This window comes from Cyprinodon tularosa, unplaced genomic scaffold (assembly GCF_016077235.1).
Source record: "Cyprinodon tularosa strain WSP-4 unplaced genomic scaffold, ASM1607723v1 ctg252, whole genome shotgun sequence".
NCBI classification, from domain to species: Eukaryota; Metazoa; Chordata; class Actinopteri; order Cyprinodontiformes; family Cyprinodontidae; genus Cyprinodon; species Cyprinodon tularosa.
This window is the reverse complement of record NW_024038939.1, coordinates 371,557-394,233: the sequence shown is the minus strand read 5'-3', so window position 1 is coordinate 394,233 and position 22,677 is coordinate 371,557. Positions and strand designations below refer to the sequence as shown.

General features: G+C 39.5%; 1 protein-coding gene across 2 annotated transcripts; it reads right to left on the bottom strand.

Moving 5' to 3' along the window:
• Window positions 1-14,653: 14,653 nt before the first annotated feature.
• phospho2 (phosphatase, orphan 2) lies at window positions 14,654-22,284 on the bottom strand. Of its 2 annotated transcripts, none has more exons than XM_038288354.1 (4): window positions 22,222-22,284; window positions 21,692-21,792; window positions 21,510-21,604; window positions 14,654-15,421 (listed from the first exon to the last, which is right to left on the bottom strand). In XM_038288354.1, exons 2-4 carry the CDS (start codon window positions 21,760-21,762, stop codon window positions 14,865-14,867), a joined length of 723 nt encoding a protein of 240 aa, XP_038144282.1. In that variant the 5' UTR covers window positions 21,763-21,792; window positions 22,222-22,284; the 3' UTR covers window positions 14,654-14,864. The 2 variants fall into 2 exon arrangements, with proteins under 2 accessions (XP_038144282.1, XP_038144281.1); XM_038288353.1 differs by having other exon boundaries at window positions 21,692-21,796; window positions 22,221-22,283.
• Window positions 22,285-22,677: the final 393 nt, after the last annotated feature.

Genomic DNA, 22,677 nt, shown 5'->3' with positions numbered 1-22,677 from the left:
AGAACAGGCAGGCGGTGCAATGAGGCAGGACAGGGGGAAAAATGGTCCCTCTCTTAAACTCCAGTTGAATCTAAGAAGCCTCTTGCAACCTAGCAGCATAGATGTGTGAATAAATTCTATATTTGCTCACCAGAGCAGAGGCATTTTATCCGAAGGCCAAAGGAAATTCTGACCTAATTAGCCCAAAAATGGAGGAATCCCTGAGTTTTCTATTTCATACACCATTAAAGCCAACAATGACTTGCTGTGTATCAATCTACGTCGTAGGAGGGGGCAATATTGCTCCCATTTTACAGGTGGTGGAGGTCCTACCCTTCTTTATAAAAATTTTAAAAAACTTGCCAGCGCTGTCATTATGTCTCATGACTGTCTGTAAGCCGGGAGAGAGTCTATTCCCTGAGGTGCTGCTGAAATCAACTGAGCAGTAATTTTTTTATCCACATATAATTTCACCATAGGGGACAATGAAGAGGAAAGTAGCTCCCTTGATGACTATTAAAAAGCTGATTACACAGAGGGAAGTATCTTCCACCATGCTGAATTTGAAGGGATTTATGTTTTGGTTTCTCAATTTAGCAAAGAATTACCCTTCCCACCCATCTCGGTGCTCCTAGGGCTTCATGTCTCTCTCAAGGCTCCGTAATATGAGCACCAAAAAACTTGCCTTCCAAATGGCAGCCTTTAAAGCCGCTAAATCCTGAAATTAGCATGTCCTTTACTTAGCAGATGTTCACTGAGGATAACAATTGTTCACACAACAGCATGAATTAATGTGCCTCTTGCTGCTTTTGGGTTTATTTTTGAATCTAACATGTAATATTGTTGTAGACCATGTAAATCTGCAGCGTTTTCAAAATAAGGATATCTGAGGCTAAGCCTGACCGTGTCTTCGTTCCATCAGCAGATGTTCTCACACGTCTAAATTTTGGGTCCTCGCCTTCATGTCAGAGATGGTCAGAGGTTAGTAGCAACAGGTTATATTTAAAGGCATACTATGCAACATTTTTCAGTTAATTAATGTGTTCCATAACGTTTTGGATGATTAAATTAGTCATTTCAGGTTGAACAAAGGTTTTCTCGGCAGCCCTGGTGGTCTGTAGGGGAAATACCGTACTTGCAATTGCAGGAGCCCTCAGCCCGCACCCACAGGCTCAGAAGTCTCGTGCATCACGAGAGTCGATAGAGTTGGTCTTGCTTTACGGCGAGAACTGCTACATGCCCCCAGTGAAAGGCATGCTCGTTGCTAGCGCAGTGACGATATTTGTGCAGTTATCATGGCGGAACCAGCGAGAACACAGCGAAGCCCATGTCGGAAACATGCTACATTTTCAAACTGGAAAATAGGAACAAAATAGTCACTTACCGCAGTAGACATGGTGATTCGTTGTGTTCGCTGTCAAGGAACAGGAGGAGGAGGAGAGTTTAGTGTCGGAGGTCGCGGATGAGTCTCCTCCGTCATCCATTTTTTATTCAGAGGAGGAAAGCGGGGACTAAGATGTTGTGGAAGAGGACGCCAGGGCGGCAGAAGCTTGGTTTGGTGTAGAAGGCTTCCAGCCGTACATGTTTGAGCCCTTGCCTCGCAACGCTGCCAGTTCATTTAGCTCTACGCCTGCCGAAGACACAGACGTCCATCCCCGTGAACACTGGGACGCAACTCAATGGGAAAGGAAAGGATTCTGGTTTCAACCGTTGCGTATATTAGCTGCGACATATGAATCAAGATGCTATGACCGAAAACATTTGATTGACAGATGACCGTTGATATATGATTGGCTGAATTTAGGTGTTCAGGCTGACGTAGAACTAACTGGCCTAGAGATTTTCTAAATTTTAGGACAATATCTGATAAAGAGTAAATTTATATACATGTTTAAGCAGGAATGATTTGACATTTAAATCTGACTTCCCTACGACTTTAAAGGCACATGTGGACTTTGTGACCTGGAGTTGATGCATATGAGTTATTTTAAATGACTCCTCAAGCCAATATACAGTATACAGACACTATCATTGCTACGAGTTGTGCTCCCCTCTTAAAAGACCGCCTATGTAAGTTGGGAGAAGATGCACCGCCGTTGGCCAGGTCATGTGACCTGGAAGAATGTATCGCTTTACAGCCACAGGCTTTTGTCATGGAGTTAAGGCTTTTGCTTCATTATTTTTCCACCTGCTCAACTGGTCATAGCTAAGGCAAGGAAAAAGTTTAAACCTTCTGAGGAGGCTAAAAACTGAAAAAAGGATCACGCACGATGAAAAACAAGAGTTGATTGTAGAATGGAGTTCGTTCGTTGGCCCACGCTGCAAGAGGAACCCGGATGCAAAACTGATTCTCTTTTCTCAACTTTATTATTAGACTGGTAAGTTAACACTTTGCTCCAATTAAACAGTCATATATTTTTGTTATTATTTTCTATGTTTAACAGAAGTAAAAAAAAGCGCTAAATTTAAAGCTAACCGAGACGCCCTGTCTTACCCAGTGACTCTTCACCTGAGTTCTGCCGCTGGTCTGCAGCACCGTGGACTGCACCGTGGCCACTAGGGGCACTAGACGTGAACATTACAGGTATAGAGCCCCTAGTGGGAAAAGGTTACAGGGTTTGCCTTTAAATAGAAAACACACCAGAGTGACGCGCCTAGAAAATTTTATTATAGATGGACTTTTTTTGTACTCAAGCTTCATTGGTTTAATGTTATTTTCTATCTGCGGTTCCCTGTTATCTGGAGGTCAATTTAAAATACCGTAAAGATTTACCCTAAAGTGTCCTATATACATAAAATACTGTAAGTATTGATATGTTGTATGAGACGTATATCTAAAATATTTTTTAATGTCCTACTTGAATGTGTTATTGTCTAATGCTGTATTCTGATTTTGAAACTCTAGAATTTGCATTAAATATTTTTTTTTGCATATTTGCATAATATTCAATTTCAAATAAAAAAAATAATATTACGAGTAAGTAAATTAGTTTTTTAGTAGTCTTTTTACCAAATAGCTTCATTATTAACATCTTTTTGAGTTATTCCTTGGATGGCTTCTTCTTACTTTTACTCAGATATTAAACACGATCAGTGTTCTTCATTCAAGCAGCATTTATTAACCCTTGCCAAGGAGAACAGATTCAGGCTTTGCTAATGTTTTTTCTGTCAAACAAAGGATTGCACTAATTACTTTAGAACCAAAGTAAAAAAGGTTTCTCACACATTCAGTGCAGTTTTCCTAAAACATGATTGTTGCAATAACAATAAACTGAAGGAGTCTAGATCCTTACAAAAACCTCCAACACTATAAAACTGTCATGATCTGGCCTGTTGCTCCTCCTTAATTAGTCATTTCTTTCACCTGTCATTTTTCCCTCCCTGCCTCAATTATAATTTATTCCTCTCACCTGTTTCTTCTGGTTTATATTCAGTTCAGCCTGAGCATTCAGTGCCAGATCATTGCTTGTCTTTCTGTTAGTCTGTTTGTCTGAGTTTTTGCCTTGGTTCGTGTCCTGGATCCTGGCAGCCAGTGGAAAGAGGGTTTTTGTGTTTGTCTCGTCTCCTGATCGTCCACTGTTCCTCCCCCGCGGAGTCCTCTGGGTTTTTGGCTCAATATGTGGGGAGGTTCAGTTTTTATCCAGTAAGCCTGGCTCCAGGGAGGAGACCAGTTTAAAGTCCTGCTTCAAGTTCCGGTTCCTACGTCCTGTCTCGGCTACCCTCTTCCACTGAGCCTGCCTGTCTGCACCTGATCCTGTCTGCTCCTGTGCGTGACCACCTGGTCATGCTTCTGGTCCCAGTCAGACTCTGAACCCTCCTGGGAGCCTGTGGATGCCTGGAAGTCTGGATCCTGTTCCTGTCTGTTCCACAGCTCCGCTTTTGTTTTGTTTATTTAATAAACGTTTTGAACTCTTCTACTGACTGTCTCTCCTTGAATAGTGGGTCCATCTGTCCTCGTTTCTTGACAAAAACAGCTTCTACGACATCAGTAAAATAAGGCTCACATGTATATAGCTTTGTCTAGCAGGTGTTGTTTGAATACATTTGTGTAATTAAGCACAAAAAGAAAAGCTCATATTCAGGTTATTAACTAGAGGCCTAAGAGGATAGAGTTTATAATATTTGTTTTTCATCACAGTAGAATACCCAAAAAGTTACCCTAGTAAGAATAACACTATGCAGCCAGCAACTTGTTACTTCCTACCTTTACTTATGTATTATGAAGTAACATGTCTCTAACTTTAGTTCGAAGGTGAGCTAGAAGCAGGAGCCGCCCTGATGTTTGATCAGAACAGATGAAGAGGAATCCAGGACCAGGTCTGTTAACAGATCCACCATAACGAAGCTTCCAGGACATGCAGAACTTCCTCAGAGTAAAAAAAGGATCAACCAAGGATTTTATGCTATGTTAAAATGAGGAAGTTATGTCCCCTAAAAAGCTGTTGCGCCTCGGACTTCCCCATCGGTTCTTTTCCTGACCCTACCATCCGAATGTCGCAGCAGAAATCGAGACTTATCAGACCAGGCAAAGTTTTTCCAATCTTCTATTGTCCAATTTCGATGAGCTTGTGCAAATTGTAGCCTCAGTTTCCTGTTCTTAGCTGAAAGGAGTGGCACCCGGTGTGGTCTTCTGCTGCTGTAGCCCATCTGCCTCAAAGTTCCACGTACTGTGCGTTCAGAGATGCTCTTCTGCCCACCTTGGTTGTAACGGGTGGTTATTTGAGTCACTGTTGCCCTTCTATCAGCTCCAACCAGTCTGGCCATTCTCCTCTGACCTCTGGCATCAACAAGGCATTTCCGCCTTCTTTCTGAAATACTCAGACCAGCCCTTCTGGCACCAACAATCATGCCACGTTCAAAGTCACTCAAATCACCTTTCTTCCCCATACTGATGCTCGCTTTGAACTGCAGGAGATTGTCTTGACCATGTCTACATGCCTAAATGCACTGAGTTGCCGCCATGTGATTGGCTGCTTAGTTAACCAGCAGTTGGACAGGTGTACCAAATAAAGTGGCCGGTGAGTGTATGTTTAATGTGGCGTCTAAAGACAGTATGGAAAATAATAGCAACCATTTGTTTAGGATTTCAGCCAGAAAATCATGTGAAAACATTGAATGTTAGGAGGGTTTTATGAGAGAACTGGACGTTTTTAGTGTGCGACTCAGTTGTCAAAATCAAGGACCGCCTCTATAAATATTTATTTCGGTACAACAAATGGGTTTTAGTGTAATATTAGTCTTCCACTTGCCTTATTTGGGATGTAAAGTCATAGAGCTGAACTTCCTTCTGTGGAGCTGCTGTTTCTTTAATAACTAATGCTGTAAAGCAGATTGCTAACATAAAGGGAAATTATTAATATCACTTCAGGAAATGTCAGTAAGTCAAATCCTACCATTACATTTTTTATATTAATATTTCAGCATGGCCTCCATTACTGAAAATTGTACTATTGCACTTCATGGACTTTTACCTTCATCATACTTTCTAAAATGTTTAGAAAAAGGCTGGAGGGCAGCAGCAGCTAATATGGCCAGAGTGTGAATTAGCAGGTTCAATTTCTGTCCCAGGAGAAAAGGCGGCGCTGTGTGCTGGCTGCTTTTACATCTACCATCCATACTGCTTACTTATTTAGATTAATATACCTAAATTATACATTAAAAAATGCAGTAGGAGGAAGAAGGTGTGACCTTGAGTAACTGGGAAAGTTCGGCCGACAACTTCATATTGTAAAGGATCAGCAGCGCTCCTACAATCAATGCTTTTCAGTTATATTATACATTTACAGTTGGGGAAATAAGTATTTGACCCCTTGCTGATTTTGCAGGTTTGCCCACTTACAAAGAATGCAACAATCTACAATTTTAATCATATGTACATTCTAACAGTGAAAGACAGAATCCAAAAGAAAATTCCAGAAATTCACATCATATGAATTTATAAAAATTGATAACCATCTGATGAGAAAAACAAGTATATGACCCCCTACCAAACAGCAAGTATTCTGGCTCCTACAAGCCAGTTAGTCTTTATTTAAGACACAGCCCAACCAATTATCTACATCAAATACACCTGCCTCACCTCGTTATCTGTATAAAAGACACCTGTCAACACCCAAACAACCAGCATCCAACATCACACCATGGGCAAGACCAAAGAGCTTTCTACGGACATCAGGGACAAGATTGTTGATCTGCACCAGGCTGGGATGGGCTACAAGAGTACCGGAAGGCAACTTGCAGAGAAAAGATCAACTGTCGGTGCAGTTATCAGGAAATGGAAGAAGAACCACACCACCGCCAACCTCCCTCGGTCTGGGCCTCCACACAAGATCTGGCCTGGTGGGGTGTCCCTGATCATGCCAACGGTGAGGAATCATCCCAAAACCACAAGGGGGGAACTGATTAATCAACTGAAGGCAACTGGGACCACAGTTACAAAAGAAACGGTTGGTAACACACTACGCCGTCATGGATTGAAATCCTGCAGCGCACGCAAGGTCCCCCTGCTCAAGAAGAAACATGTACAGGCCCGTATGAAGTTCGCCATTCACCACCTGGACGACTCAGAAGAGGCCTGGAAGAAGGTGATGTGGTCAGATGAGACCAAAATAGAACTTTTTGGCCTCAACTCAACTTGTCGTGTTTGGAGGGCAAAGAACACCGAGTACAACCCAAACAACACCATCCCCACCGTCAAGCATAGTGGTGGCAACATCATGATTTGGGGGTGCTTTTCAGCCAAGGGGACGGGACAACTCCATGGTACTGAGGGGAGGATGGACGGGGCCATGTATGGTGGAATTCTGGACCAACATCTCCTTCCCTCAGTGAGAGAGCTGAAGATGGGTGGAGGATGGGTGTTTCAGCACGACAACGACTCTAAGCACACCGCCAAAGCAACAAAAGAGTGGCTGAAGAAGAAGCACATCAAGGTTCTGGAGCGGCCTAGCCAGTCTCCACACCTGAATACAATTGAAAATCTTTGGAGGGAGCTTAAAATTCGAGTTGCCAGGCAACAACCTGGGAATCTGAATGATTTGGAGGCTGTCTGCAGGGTGGAGTGGGCCAATATCCCTGCCGAAATGCGCACAAACCTTGTCACCAATTATAAAAACCATTTGACATCTGTGCTGGCCAATAATGGCTTTTCTACAAAACATTAATATGCTGTTTGTCCAGGGGGTCAAACACTTGTTTTCCCTCATCAGATGGTTGTCAATTTTAGCGCTTTATTTAGATTACAAAAATAAATCGTAATAAAAATAATCATATTTATGATGTTTTAAAAATTACCTACAAAAGACTGATTTAAGACATTTTAATACCAATTAAGGCCTTAGTTTTATTTTGAAAAATTCAATGCCTTTTAAGACTTTTTAAGGACCCGCGGGAACCCTGATATATGTATTTAATCAAAATGTTAAATATAATTAACAAAATGTAACATTTTTATTTACGGTACACTAAATAGCAGAAACATTTTTTGTTATTTTGTACATTTGGGACTCCATAGAATTATATGACTTCTTAAGGATGAACAAAGTCCAGACCTTCCACAGCCAATAAGCAGCTTTCCTAGCTTTAACAGTTAGCTAAACAGAGCGGGGCAGCGGTCTCCTCTGCAGATTAGCTGTTAAAACAGCCACTTCGTCTGAACTTTACACCCACACTGTTTACATTTGATCAGAGATGGCAAAAGTACTCACTTTCCGTACTTGAGTAAAAGTACAGATACTTGTGTTAAAAAATACTCTGGTAAAAGTGGAAGTACTGATTAAACGTCTTTACTCCAGTAAAAGTAACAAAGTACAGGCTTGTAAATTTACTTAAAGTATAAAAGTAAAAGTAGAAACCACTTTTTTCATGCCGTTGCCTACATTTTAAATGGATGTCTGCCAATAGGACTAGATCTCCGTTGTGTTCATTTTCAATCATCTCGTCGTCCATGCTACTATGCTAACGCCACCGCCACCAAGCTGCAATGATTTGCCGCCAATGAATACCGCCGAATCTGTCGATTCATCTTGTAGTGGTGCGTCAAATGCAACGTAGATTCCCATCCAGTTAGATTGAATTTGGTATTGATGACGTGAAAAATAATAACGGTAACTCCATTGAAATGATTCAAAACTAAAGTAACGAGACAATTTTTTAAAATGTAAGGAGTAGAAAGTACAGATATTTGTGTAAAAATGTAAGGAGTAGAAGTAAAAATTCGCCATAAAAATAAGTAGTAAAGTAAAGTAAAAATATCAGAAAAATCTACTTGAGTACAGTAACGAAGTATTGGTACTTCGTTACTTCCCATCTCTGCATTTGATCACTGCTAAACTTTAAGAAATGGAACGTCATGAGAGCTGAACAAAACGAAATTTCAATGACATAAAAAGTTGCTCTGCCTCAATCACCTCTCCCTGATCGGAGAAAAACAGGGCGTTTGTTTACAGTGTGGGCACAGCGTGACTGCACTGCAAAAAATGTAAATCTAAATAAGTCATTTGTTCTTAAAATAAGCATTTTTTTCTTGAATTGAGGAGGTAAGTGAGACACTTTGCCAATGGAACAAGACAATTTACATTTGAAATAAGAAAAAACTATTGCATTATCTTATTTCAAGTGCATATTATCTAATAATCTTATTTGAAATGTAAAAATACTCATTCCATTGGCAAACTATCTCATTTACCTGCTCAAATTGAGGGTAAATACACTTGATTTAAGAAATTTTTACTTAATTTCAGATCGTTTTTGCAGTGTGAGGGGCTGCTTCCATTTTCTGCAACCGCTCATTTCATAAAACTTGCATGAATCAAGCAAACTACCACTCTGAATGGTTTTGATGAATAGCATTAAAAGAGTTAAAAGTATAAAAAGGTTTTTTTTGCAGGTTATAGGCCCTTCAAGGCCAGACTAAAGGTTTAGAACCCAAAGCAACACTAGGACCTATTGGATAGAATAAGGTTCTTTAATCATGTGAGTCAAAAAGTGAATCGTTTGGACATCATATCAGAAAACAAGACGTGTTTGAAATTCTCTGCATTCATACGATTGGTCCAGTGAAGGGATTAGTGACAGCGAGGCGAAAAAAAATGCAAAGCTTTGCAATTTCCAATAAGCAGGCTGCAGCGAGCAGAACACGCCTTTTGGAAACATTAAGGACAACAAACGGTTGGACGTCCGATTTTAATGGCACTGACGGAAAAAAACATACGAGCAAAGAAGGCTGGCAGAGAAAACGTTCAATGACTCGTGTTGGATCCATGATTGGATGAACATTTCCTTTCCACTTAGTGATGCTCTTGGTCTTTTTATAAATAACATCTACTGACCATAAAACAGTCCCAGAACAATACTTCAACTTCTAATCAGGTAAACAATGCAAACATGTCCAAAATACAATGTATAAAAAAAACATCCAGAAGACCTTTTGTGTTTGTTTCTACCGATGGATGGAGGCAATATGATCAGATTCAGTAAAACCCTGGTTAGACGATCACAGTTATGGTCAAACCAGACCTGAGGAAACAACGAGTAGCGCTTTAAATAAGCATGTAGGTGTATTCAAACAGATGGATGAAATAAAGTCACATGATGCATAAAACCCAACATTTTCATGTTGTCCTTTAAATGTATTGATACATTCATAAACTAAACATGTGTCACACTAGTTCATCATAGATTGGAGACCATAAAAATGGCCAAAGGACCCATCAGGGAGAACTTAAGGCCAATTTAAGCCCCGTCCACACGAAGTCAAAACGAACACGAAACGCTAATATTTTCCAGAACGTTTGTCGTAAAGACGGAGACGTAAAATAAATGTGATCGTCCACACGAATGCATGAAAACGCTGCAAAATGTATGCCAGGCCTGTAAGTGGCGCTGTGGTGCCCAAGCAAAAATAGGCGAAAACAGGCAACGAAATGTTGGGCATGCGCAGTAATATTTATACATGGTTGCCCTGCGGGGCCATTTTCGTGGTTCAGTCAAATTCAGGTGCTGAACTATGTCGTCTATGCGGTTAGAGCTTAAAGATGGAAACGCGAAAACGGCGTTTCCAAATCTTCCCACTCTGAAGGCTGAATAAAAAAAAGATAGTTTACAGACCCCCGAAACGCCGGCTTCGTATGGATGAGAGGCTGGTTTGGTGAAAAATGTGTGCGTTTAGCCAAGGGTTTGACTTCGTGTCAAGTCTCTGCAACCGTCAAATCTGTCTCCGTGCGTGACCACGCCCTCCGGGCAGAGGTTCTGACTACTGAAAAAATCCTGACTGTGCGTCGGACGGTCGCAAACCCGTGTAGACAAAAAGCAGCTGTGATTGGTCCTTGGTATGCCTTCCCGGCTGTCTGCGTGGTCGTGCTTCTCGATTCGATACCGGGGCGTGCCATTTTTAAAAACCGAGGAACAATGGAAAACTACGACGAAGGGTTAATCGGCCTTTTTGCCAACTCCATTAACAGAACCTGTTCCTCTTCGATGTCTACCAACTCTAGATCTATCTCCGTGACTGTGATATCTTGCAGTCGCGCCATTGTTGTTTTGGAAGATGAACAAAGAAGTTCTCGTGACCATCCGCCGGAGTTCTCGCAAGTTCCCGGATAGGCTCCCCTTGCACATTGGCGGGAAAATCCTGTGCGTCCTTAGAAATTCCAAACGGTACAGAAGCGTACCAGCAAAACTGGTTTGCGACCAGACCAAAGCGACATTTCATGTGTGCGGTTGCAGAAGTCTAATCCGCCCTTCAATCTCTTGAATAAGGACAGCTGAGAGGTCGCCAGACAAGCTCTAGACCTGCTTCTCTAACCTCTTACACCCTCAGGGGGTATAAATAAATTTCTGCCTGACAAAAACACACAAAAGTAAATCACTTATAGCATCACAGCTATTAGATTTAAGAAGAAACTTTTGGTACGTCTGTAAAGGTAAGATGTCATAGAATGGTTTTCTGGTGTCAGCACCATTGTAGCTTTGACCCTGCCTGAAATATTAGGGACAAAATACAAAATATTTTGTTTTTTTTTAACCTGGCCAAAATTTTCTTTAAACATTGCAAAACACTACCAAAATATTATTTATAGCACAAAAAAGTAGTACAGACTTTTAAATCTAAATGTTGTGTAAAAATATACCAAATTTGGACTCAATCAGATGAATCATATTTATTTTAGAATGGTATTAGTGAGAAATTTCTTAGGCGGAGAGGCCATTTTGGCACATTTACCAAAAATGTCACCAAACTGTGCCAAATGTGTTTTGTAAATCAATACTGGGGGTTTGTTAAAATTAAATAGCTTATTACCATCTAATGACACTTTCTACATATAATATAACCATTGGTCATGACATTTACCCCAATTTATATGCAAAATGTACCATTGTGCACAGTAAAATATGTATAATAATGATGAACTGAAAGCTCTTTCTTTGACTCCAAATAGAAAACTTTTATTGAAACAAGGTAAAACAGTCAAAAATACTTTTTGAAGTAATTTCCAAGAACAAATAAACAATTTTGAAAATCCACCACCACCACCACCAAAAAAAAAAAAAAAAAGTTCAAAAATAAAAAAAAACTACACAACTACACTACCACAAACTACAACTTTATATCTCATCAGCTGTTTTTAAATAGCTCTAAAATCTTAACATTTTGGGCAAAACCTTTATGCAGAATAGTTTTTGAAAGATTAAAGTCTCTTTTAGCGGATAAAAAAAAATTTAAAAATTAAAGGCACGTGGAGCCTTTGTTTACAGAGCGAGCCGAGGTCACGTGGCAGCTGGACCCACCGGTGGGTCCGTCGGGTTCTAGGGGCTAAGACCCACATCAGCAGCTTTAACAAGTCCTGATAAAAAAAGATTAAATATTAGATCAATAACAGATTTCAGGTTTTCTTTTAACAAAAAATAGAAAAATAAAGACTAACAGAAATATTATTTATCAACCCAAATACCTCCGTACCTTAGATCTAAAAGCAGCCGTTCAGACAAGTTCTGAATCTTCATCCATTTATGACGTGTTTCTGCGTTGTGGCATGAAATGACATAGCCTAGAGTGTGCTATAAAACGTCCTCTCCTGAGGAACCAACTACCAGTTTTAGTCCGTGAGGCAGACACCTTGTCTACTTTTAAGGCTAGGCTTAAAACTTTCGTTTTTAAAAAGCTTCTAGTTAGAGTGGCTCAGGTTATCCTGAGCTATCTCTATAGTTCTGCTGCTATAGGCTTAGACTGCTGGAGGACATAGGGACCCCTTTTTCATCATTCTGCTTCATTCTATCTCTATTCTCCCACTCTGCAGAATCTGTTAGTTCAATCTCTAACGTTCTGCTCTCTCTGCTTTTTCTTATAGTAGCTTCATCTGGTCTTTTCCTTTTTGGCTGTGACTCCATCCTGGAGAGAAACATCAGCTGTGCTGCTGCCATCAACACCTTTGTTTCTAGATGTTGGAGCTTGGCCTGTTTTCCAGTGTAGTCCTGATTCTCTGACTGTGACTAACTGGATGTGCTCTCTTCATCCTCTGACATGGGAGCTGGCTCGGAGCTCATCTGCCTGGCTGTGTGTTTCCTGGACAGGGCCGCTTTGAGTTTTTCCTCTCCACTGTCGCTCCAAGCATGCTTAGTGTGAGGGATTGCTGAAGAGTCAATGAGTCGATGCAATCAGCTGGTTTTCCTTAGACAGAAAACTTTGAATAAATCTGACTGGTTGATCTGGTGAACTGGAAAGTGACCTGAGATGACATGATGGGAATTGGAGCTATAGAAATAAACTGGATTGAAATACATTTAATTCTACTGCACTGGAAAAAATCTAAATCTAGAGAAGTAATTTTGTCTTAAAATGACTGCATTTCTTCTTAAATTAAGGAGATAAAAGAGACAGTTTGCCAATGGAACAAGACGACTTACATTTAAAATAAGAAAAACCAATTGCATTGTCTTATTTGAAGTGCATATTATCTCATTATCTTATTGTAAGAGTAAAAATACCCATTCCATTGGCAAATCATCTCATTTACCAACTCAAATTAAGGGTAAATAAACTTAATTTAAGAATTTTTTCCAGAGTGTAAACTATTGTTATTGATTAACAACTATTTTAAAAACAAAAAAGGAGGAAATATTTTTTTAAAGTGAGTATATCTGTCCTTAATTTAAGAAAATTAATTTCCATAAAAATCCCAAATATTTCAGCTTTTTCCACGTTTTTCCAATGAATCTGAACCTCAGTTGGAAATTTTCTTTTACATTTTTGCCATTTTCACATCTGCATTAAATATTGTAGCGTTTCACTATATTGTTTTCATGTTATTATGTATTACGGAGGATGTAATGGTTAAAGTTAATTTAACAGCTTTGGTTTATCTCCTCCTTCGAGGGCTAATGCTAACGCTAACACTGCTGGATGACAAACCAGTGGAGACGGACCTTAAACTCCTGTTGGGACTGACTTCTGGGTTTCTAAAAGCTTCTTTCAGCACATTTTCACAATATTCCACTTTCAGAAACACTGATTGGAGTTTGATTGACCCGTAAGCAGTAAGAATTAATATTAGAATAAATAAAACTCACTCTATGTGAAACTAATCGATAAAAGTTTCACTTTCTGAAATAAGTGACAAAGGAATACGGAGCTTTTTAATATTGTAATTAGGGCTGCAACAACGAATCAATAAAATCTATAAAAATCTACTTTTAAAAGCGTTTGCAACGAATTTAATCATCGATTAGTTATGTCGCGCGATCAATGCGTCATCCGCCGCCGCCGTCATCACTTCCACTTGACTGAAACGGGGGAAGAAAAAGAAATTACGGCTGAGCGAGCCAGCATCGCAGGTGCAGTGTTGCCAACTTAGCGACTTTGTCGCTATATTTAGCGACTTTTCAGACCCCTCCAGCGACTATTTTTCAAAAAAGCGACTAGCGACAGAAAGGCAGAACTCTTCTAGTCTAAAAAAACCTCATTTGTTGAAATGGGGGGGCCTATTGTTTTAACCCCTTAGGGGCTTTTAAAAACTAAAATGTCTTTTTTTGCGCTTTATGAAATAAAGCAGCCTATATTTTGTGGATGTACAGCTACATTTCTCATGTAAGTTTGCGTAGTTTTAACACAAACATTTATTTTTCATATTGCACCAGTACAGTTAATGAGCAACCTGTACTTGTGTGCTTGTTTGTTCTGTTTAAAATGTTTATTTTGGAATAAAGAGGTTAATATAAAAAATATTTTTTGTCCGATTCATCGATTAATCGAAAAAATAATCGGCCGATTCATCGATTTTTAATTGTAATGTTTTTAAGGTTTACCTGTTTTGGAAAAACACTGTTTTTTTTTTAGCAAATTTAAAGATTAAATTAGAATAAAGTTTGTCCTGTTTGCAGACTGAGGTCGATGATTTCTCTGTCAGTTTCCTCTTTTATTTTATTAGATTTGGCATTTTGCTGAAGGAGGATTGAAAAATAAAATCCAACTTATTCAGATGTGATTAACTTCAGCTGCTGTTCTCCCGGATTGGGATGTTTCTCTGAAACCGACCGTCTAACAACCCAAAGACTCTGAAACAAAGTTTAACTTTTTTTTTATATATATATTAGTGATTCTTTTACTCTTAATGGCTAAAAATAAATTTTTTTTTTTTTTTCGTGATCTCCTCACTAAAAAACATATTTTTTCAAATATCCCTGAAGACACCATAAAAAAACGAAAAGATTAAAAAAATAAATGACTTATAGTCGTTACATTCCTTGTTTTTTTCATAAAATAATTTCATTAGACTCATTTTTTTCTCTAGGTTGTGCTTCTGTGGTTTAAATTCGGCCCCCTGCATATGAAAGCTTTCCTCACAGGGGATGGGGAGCGATGGAGGGGAGGTGAAAGCTGAGCTCCTCCATCACTGCGACTGCAGGCTTCCTTTCAGCTCCTGCAGGATCTCGGTTCCGCTGCTCCACCCGATCACTTCAGCTCCAACAGAGCTGGAACCTTCCTGATCTTTCTGCGCGGCCAGCAGTTTCTCCAGGGTGAACCCCTTCCTGGGCATCACGGCGTCATGGCTCCTCAGACAGGAAGTGGGGCAGAGGTCGTTCCTGCCATCTCCCACGTAGAAGACCCGCCCGTATCCTGGCTTCTGGGACAGGTACGTCTCCAGGATCTTCTTCTTGCACATGTTGACGGGGCATCTCTCACAGTCGTGCGAATGGTAGTGCTTCACCTCCATGTAGCCCGACTCATTGATTTCGGCCGGGTTGGAGAACACCTGGTCCACGGCCGCCTGGAGCCCCGCCCCCTTCAGGATCCAGTCTATGAACATGGTGTTGGAGTCGGAGATGATGATGCAGTCCACCGAGCTTTTGTTCTGCGATATGAAGGTGAGCAGGTCCACCATTCCAGGCGTGAAGGGGATAGTCTCCATCACACTGCGGATCGTATCAGGGACGACCCCCTGCTCTCCTGTAAATGGATTACCGGGAGATTATTCTAGAAAGAAGACCACTGGAAAGAGATCTACATCCATCAGAGCAACTTTACTTCCAAGAGTTAAATAAACAAACCAAGTTTAAAATACTTTACTACTTTAACTTTACTTGTTTTGCACTGGAAAAACAATCTAAATTTAGTGTATTTATCCTTAATTTGAGTAGCTAAATGAGAAAGTTTGCCAAGGGAATGAGTGTTTTTACTCTTAAAATATGCTAATTAGATAATATGCACTTGAAATAAGACAATGCAATTAAGTTTTCTTGTTTTAAGTGTAAATTGTCTCGTTCCATTAGCAAAATGTCTCTTTTACCTTCTTAATCCAAGAACAAATGCACTTATTTTAAGAAAAAATTACTTATCTAGATTTTGTTTTTTTCCAGTGTGTCAGTTTGTTTATGCTTATATGAAAATAAGGCAAATAGCAAAAATAAATAACTTTATTATCTAACGTGTTTTCTGCTAGAGGTCAGTTATCAGAGGGTTCCATTGAAGGACGCTGAGGTTGTTTAAGCGGGGCCGTTTCTCATTCTGTGTCCTCGTGAAACGCCATCAGCCTCAGCCCTAAAACTGCTCCAATTCACAAGAACAGCCAAGAACGGACAAAGTCCCCGGATTTACCCAGCATGCATCAGGGCAGACCTGTACATTCTTCAGACTGACAGCTGTCCCAGCATGCACTGCTGCAGCAGCAGCTTTCAGTGAAGCGCTCAGAGAGCTCAGAGTATTAAAGGAGTCATAATGCAAAACAGAGTTAACCTTGCACTGTAGTCGACCAAAATCCTGGACAATTTTGAAATTCCCCCCTGGACATTTTTTTAAGTATGAAAAGTAGGACATGTCCGGGAAAAAGAGGCCGTCTGGTCCCCCTACCATATCAACTATTTGATGTTTCAGTGAGTGAGTGCTTGTTGCTATGATGCATCTTTGCTCAGCAGCTTGGCTCGTTGTAAACCATCCAATCAGAGCACAGCTCATCTAAATATTCATGATCAAACCATAAAAGGAAGAAAACCTGTGGTTTCATTCTAGGGCTTTTAACCAGGCTGCATTAGGGCTCATAGAACAGCTAATATGCCATTTTCAGCCCAACCAATGTTACACGCCCTATTAGAGACCTGAAGGACCAGATACCCTATAGAATCATTCTATCACCCTATTAGAGACCTGAAGGACCAGATACCCTATAGAATCATTCTATCACCCTATTAGAGACGTGAAGGACCAGATACCCTATAGAATAATTCTATCACCCTATTAGAGACCTGAAGGACCAGATACCCTATAGAATCATTCTATCACCCTATTAGAGACCTGAAGGACCAGATACCCTATAGAATCATTCTATCACCCTATTAACCTGAAGGACCAGATACCCTATAGAATCATTCTATCACCCTATTAACCTGAAGGACCAGATACCCTATAGAATCATTCTATCACCCTATTAGAGACCTGAAGGACCAGATACCCTATAGAATCATTATACCACCCTATCAGAGACCTGAAGGACCAGATACCCTATAGAATCATTCTATCACCCTATTAGAGACCTGAAGGACCAGATACCCTATAGAATCATTCTATCACCCTATTAACCTGAAGGACCAGATACCCTATAGAATCATTCTATCACCCTATTAGAGACCCGAAGGACCAGATACCCTATAGAATCATTCTATCACCCTATCAGAGACCTGAAGGACCAGATACCCTATAGAATCATTCTATCACCCTATTAGAGACCCGAAGGACCAGATACCCTATAGAATCATTCTATCACCCTATTAGAGACCTGAAGGACCAGATACCCTATAGAATCATTCTATCACCCTATTAGAGACGTGAAGGACCAGATACCCTATAGAATCATTCTATCACCCTATTAGAGACCTGAAGGACCAGATACCCTATAGAATCATTCTATCACCCTATTAGAGACCTGAAGGACCAGATACCCTATAGAATCATTCTATCACCCTATTAGAGACCTGAAAGACCAGATACCCTATAGAATCATTATATCACCCTATTAGAGACCTGAAGGACCAGATACCCTATAGAATCATTCTATCACCCTATTAGAGACCTGAAGGACCAGATACCCTATAGAATCATTCTATCACCCTATTAGAGACCTGAAGGACCAGATACCCTATAGAATCATTCTATCACCCTATTAGAGACCTGAAGGACCAGATACCCTATAGAATCATTCTATCACCCTATTAGAGACGTGAAGGACCAGATACCCTATAGAATCATTCTATCACCCTATTAGAGACCTGAAGGACCAGATACCCTATAGAATCATTCTATCACCCTATTAGAGACCTGAAGGACCAGATACCCTATAGAATCATTCTATCACCCTATTAGAGACCTGAAAGACCAGATACCCTATAGAATCATTCTATCACCCTATTAGAGACCTGAAGGACCAGATACCCTATAGAATCATTCTATCACCCTATTAGAGACCTGAAGGACCAGATACCCTATAGAATCATTCTATCACCCTATTAGAGACCTGAAGGACCAGATACCCAATAGAATCATTCTATCACTCTATTAGAGACCTGAAGGACCAGATACCCTATAGAATCATTCTATCACCCTATTAACCTGAAGGACCAGATACCCTATAGAATCATTCTATCACCCTATTAGAGACCTGAAGGACCAGATACCCTATAGAATCATTATACCACCCTATTAGAGACCTGAAGGACCAGATACCCTATAGAATCATTCTATCACCCTATTAGAGACCTGAAGGACCAGATACCCTATAGAATCATTCTATCACCCTATTAGAGACGTGAAGGACCAGATACCCTATAGAATCATTCTATCACCCTATTAGAGACCTGAAGGACCAGATACCCTATAGAATCATTCTATCACCCTATTAGAGACGTGAAGGACCAGATACCCTATAGAATCATTCTATCACCCTATTAGAGACCTGAAGGACCAGATACCCAATAGAATCATTCTATCACTCTATTAGAGACCTGAAGGACCAGATACCCTATAGAATCATTCTATCACCCTATTAGAGACCTGAAGGACCAGATACCCTATAGAATCATTCTATCACCCTATTAAAGACCTGAAGGACCAGATACCCTATAGAATCATTCTATCACCCTATTAGAGACCGGAAGGACCAGATACCCTATAGAATCATTCTATCACCCTATTAACCTGAAGGACCAGATACCCTATAGAATCATTCTATCACCCTATTAGAGACCTGAAGGACCAGATGCCCTATAGAATCATTCTATCACCCTATCAGAGACCTGAAGGACCAGATACCCTATAGAATCATTCTATCACCCTATTAGAGACCTGAAGGACCAGATACCCTATAGAATCATTATATCACCCTATTAGAGACCTGAAGGACCAGATACCCTATAGAATCATTCTATCACCCTATTAGAGACCTGAAGGACCAGATACCCTATAGAATCATTCTATCACCCTATTAGAGACCTGAAGGACCAGATACCCTATAGAATCATTCTATCACCCTATTAGAGACCTGAAGGACCAGATACCCTATAGAATCATTCTATCACCCTATTAACCTGAAGGACCAGATACCCTATAGAATCATTCTATCACCCTATTAGAGACCTGAAGGACCAGATACCCTATAGAATCATTCTATCACCCTATTAGAGACCTGAAGGACCAGATACCCTATAGAATAATTCTATCACCCTATTAACCTGAAGGACCAGATACCCTATAGAATCATTCTATCACCCTATTAGAGACCTGAAGGACCAGATACCCTATAGAATCATTATACCACCCTATTAGAGACCTGAAGGACCAGATACCCTATAGAATCATTCTATCACCCTATTAGAGACCTGAAGGACCAGATACCCTATAGAATCATTCTATCACCCTATTAGAGACGTGAAGGACCAGAAACCCTATAGAATCATTCTATCACCCTATTAGAGACCTGAAGGACCAGATACCCTATAGAATCATTCTATCACCCTATTAGAGACGTGAAGGACCAGATACCCTATAGAATCATTCTATCACCCTATTAGAGACCTGAAGGACCAGATACCCTATAGAATCATTCTATCAACCCTTTAAGTTCAAAGTTCTCTTTTCTGTTGCTGCTGTTCAATAAAAGTAGGTTTTAAGATCATATGAGGTGAGAACATTATACTTTAAAGTAGGGATGCACGATATAATCGGCCCCCTATCGGTATCGGCCTTAAAACTGAATATCGGACATCGGCCACCCCACCGATATTTAACCCGATATTTGATCAGCTTCTGAGATTCTAAAGTCTAAAAAAAAAACATAAATACTTCTTCTTCTTCCTCAAAAACTTCTTTTTTACAGACTTAAAAACTTCTAAAGACGAGGGAAAAAATATTGATACATTAAAATATCCCAATATCTTCATATGCTGATATATTGCCATTTAAAAACACCATATCAATCTCTTTTACTAATGAAATATTGCTATATGTCATCGTTATGCTACGAAATCCCCCGAAAATTCACCAAATGTTGCCATATTTTTATATGTTTGTATATTGACGCGGTATCGATCTATTTTACTAACAAAATCTCACAAGAATTTGCAAAATATCACGAGAGTTTGTAACAGAACGATGAAATTTCATGAGATTTTGAAAGTAAAATAGATCGATACCGCGTTTTTAAAAATCTATTTGATATCAGCATATGAAAATATATTTGAGTTTATTATTTTTCGAAGTGTCAGAAATGGATAACAAAACTGCTATTTTCAATGACTACTTATTTTTGTCCAGCTTTAACATCGGTATCGATATCGGTTATCGGCTACATGAGTTTTAAAATATCGGCATATCGGATATCGACCAAAATCCCAATATTGTGCATCCCTAATTAAAAGCGTCCCTATATGGCCCATTTACTGATTTAATGAAGAATTAAAAAATAAAATTCCGAAGTTGATAGGACTGCAGCAACCAGCGGACCTCCAAGGGTAATGGCAGCAAGGGCTAACATTAGCCCGTCTGCAGCAGCCAGGGATAACATTAGCCCGTCTGCAGCAGCCAGGGCTAACATTAGCCCGTCTGCAGCGGCCAGGGCTAACGTTAGCCCGTCCGCAGCGGCCAGGGCTAACGTTAGCCCGTCCGCAGCGGCCAGGGCTAACGTTAGCCCGTCTGCAGCGGCCACGGCTAACGTTACACTGAAAAAAAATCGACATTTAGATAACTCATTTTTTCATAAAATAAGTGTATTTGTTTTTGGATTGAAAAGAGACATTTTGTCAGTGGAACAAAACAATTTACACTTTAAATAAGAAAACATAATTGTATTGTCTTATTTCAAGTGCATATTATACAATTAATTTTTTCTTAAAAAGTCATTTTTTCTTAAAAAAGGGGATTTTTTTCTTGAATTTAGGAGGTAAGACCATTTAAAATAAGAAAAAAACAATTGAATTGTCTTTTTTGAAGTGCATATTTTCCAATTATCTTATTTTAAGAGTAAAAATACAAATTCGATTACCAAACTATCTCATTTACCTCCTTAAATTAAGGATAACTACACTTAATTTAAGACATTTTTGCTTATTTAAGCAAAAATCCGGGAGATTGTTTTTCCAGTGTAGCCTGCCTGCAGCAGCCCTCTCTGCATAGCCGTGTGTGAAGGACCGCTGGCTCTGATGGCGAGTTTTTTGTTTTATTTCACAAAATGGCTCATTTGATTTGTATTTATCTGACTGTGTTCATTACTATTCCCCCAATAAATGAAGAAAGTCAGAATTTATTATTATCTAGAGACTATTAATAACAGGAGGTGAAATGCAGCTCCAGACGAGCTGAGCGTGTGGTGATGTCATCAGTACGCTTCTCTTCCATATTATGCTGCGTGCTCCCATTCTCCCACATTCCAGGTTTTCCTGTGTTCTTCTCCAGAACGTGCTGGGCGAGGACACGAGTCCGTACTCGTGTTCTTGTGAACTGGGAAATGGCCCATGTCTCTGTAAGCTCAAATAAAACAGTGCATCATTCTAACCTATGTAGGCCATCACTCTGCCCATGTACTCGGTCCAATGACCCCTCCTGTAGGAACGCTTCACAGAATCCGGAAGAGTCTGACCTGGAAGGCACCTAAAATCCAGGCAAAATGAATAATGAAAAAAAGTTCATAAACTTCCCCATGTTCTGATGACATATAATTAAACTTTTATGACTTACCTGATGACCCAGATGTCACTGTTGTCATCCACCACAGTGTGATCAAAGTCAAACACCATCAGAATCTTCATTTTTACTTTTTATCAGCACTTTTCAAACAACCTGCTTCCAAAAAACAAAAATATTTCATTCGGAGGACAGAAACATTTATGACCTGCTCTTTACTGAACTGAATTATTATGTCAAAACAAATCGAAACAGAAAGAAACTCGATAAAACGACTTAAATCACTGAATCTTTAAGGCCGATCAGAAAACTTCATTTTTATTAATCATTCTCATATTTTATTTTTTTTGAATTTGTCCATAAAAACTCACTTTAACTGTTTTGACAATAAAATGACAAATTTTTAAACAGAAGTCTGGTTCAACAGGGTTCCGTGGCAAATAAACCCGGTAAATTCATGTGTCGGTAATTTAAATTGGTAACATTAAATAGTTTACAGTAATGGATAGACCAGATATTTGTATGATGATATAATTTAACAATATAAAAGAAATGAAAACAAGGGAAATGACAGCGAAACCAACCCTTATCTGTCAGTCATCAAGCCGCCGGCTGAGAAAGCTTTCATCTTCCTCGCGCTGTGGATGGTCATCTGTTTTCTGCTAATTACCGCCCCCTGTTGGGTAAAAACAGATTTTATACCGTTTCTTTTTTTATTTCTTTATTTTTTGACAGAAATTTTGTTTAATCAGAGGTGGGCAGAGTACACAAACATTTTACTTGAGTATAAGTAGGACTATACTATATTGTCACATTTTTACCCAAGTAAAAAGTAGCCTTTAAAGAAAGTATTTTATTACTCAAGTACTGTAACTGATCTTGATACGACAACTGATTCAATATTTTGCAAACTAATGTAAAAATGAAAAAAATCCTACGTGTTAGGACACTTTTGATCTTTGAAAGAATAAAATAAAAACCTCTAACCTATAATACTTACCCATTAAAGATGTTAATGGAATATAAACTCTTCAAAATAT

Coding starts and splice junctions, on each gene's coding strand:
- phospho2 (XM_038288354.1), bottom strand. CDS start 21,762: ATGAAGATTCTGATGGTGTTTGACTTTGATCACACTGTGGTGGATGAC. Junction 21,605..21,691: donor AGTGACATCTGGGTCATCAG/GTAAGTCATAAA, acceptor CCTGGATTTTAG/GTGCCTTCCAGGTCAGACTC. Junction 15,422..21,509: donor CAGAGTGATGGCCTACATAG/GTTAGAATGATG, acceptor ATCCATTTACAG/GAGAGCAGGGGGTCGTCCCT.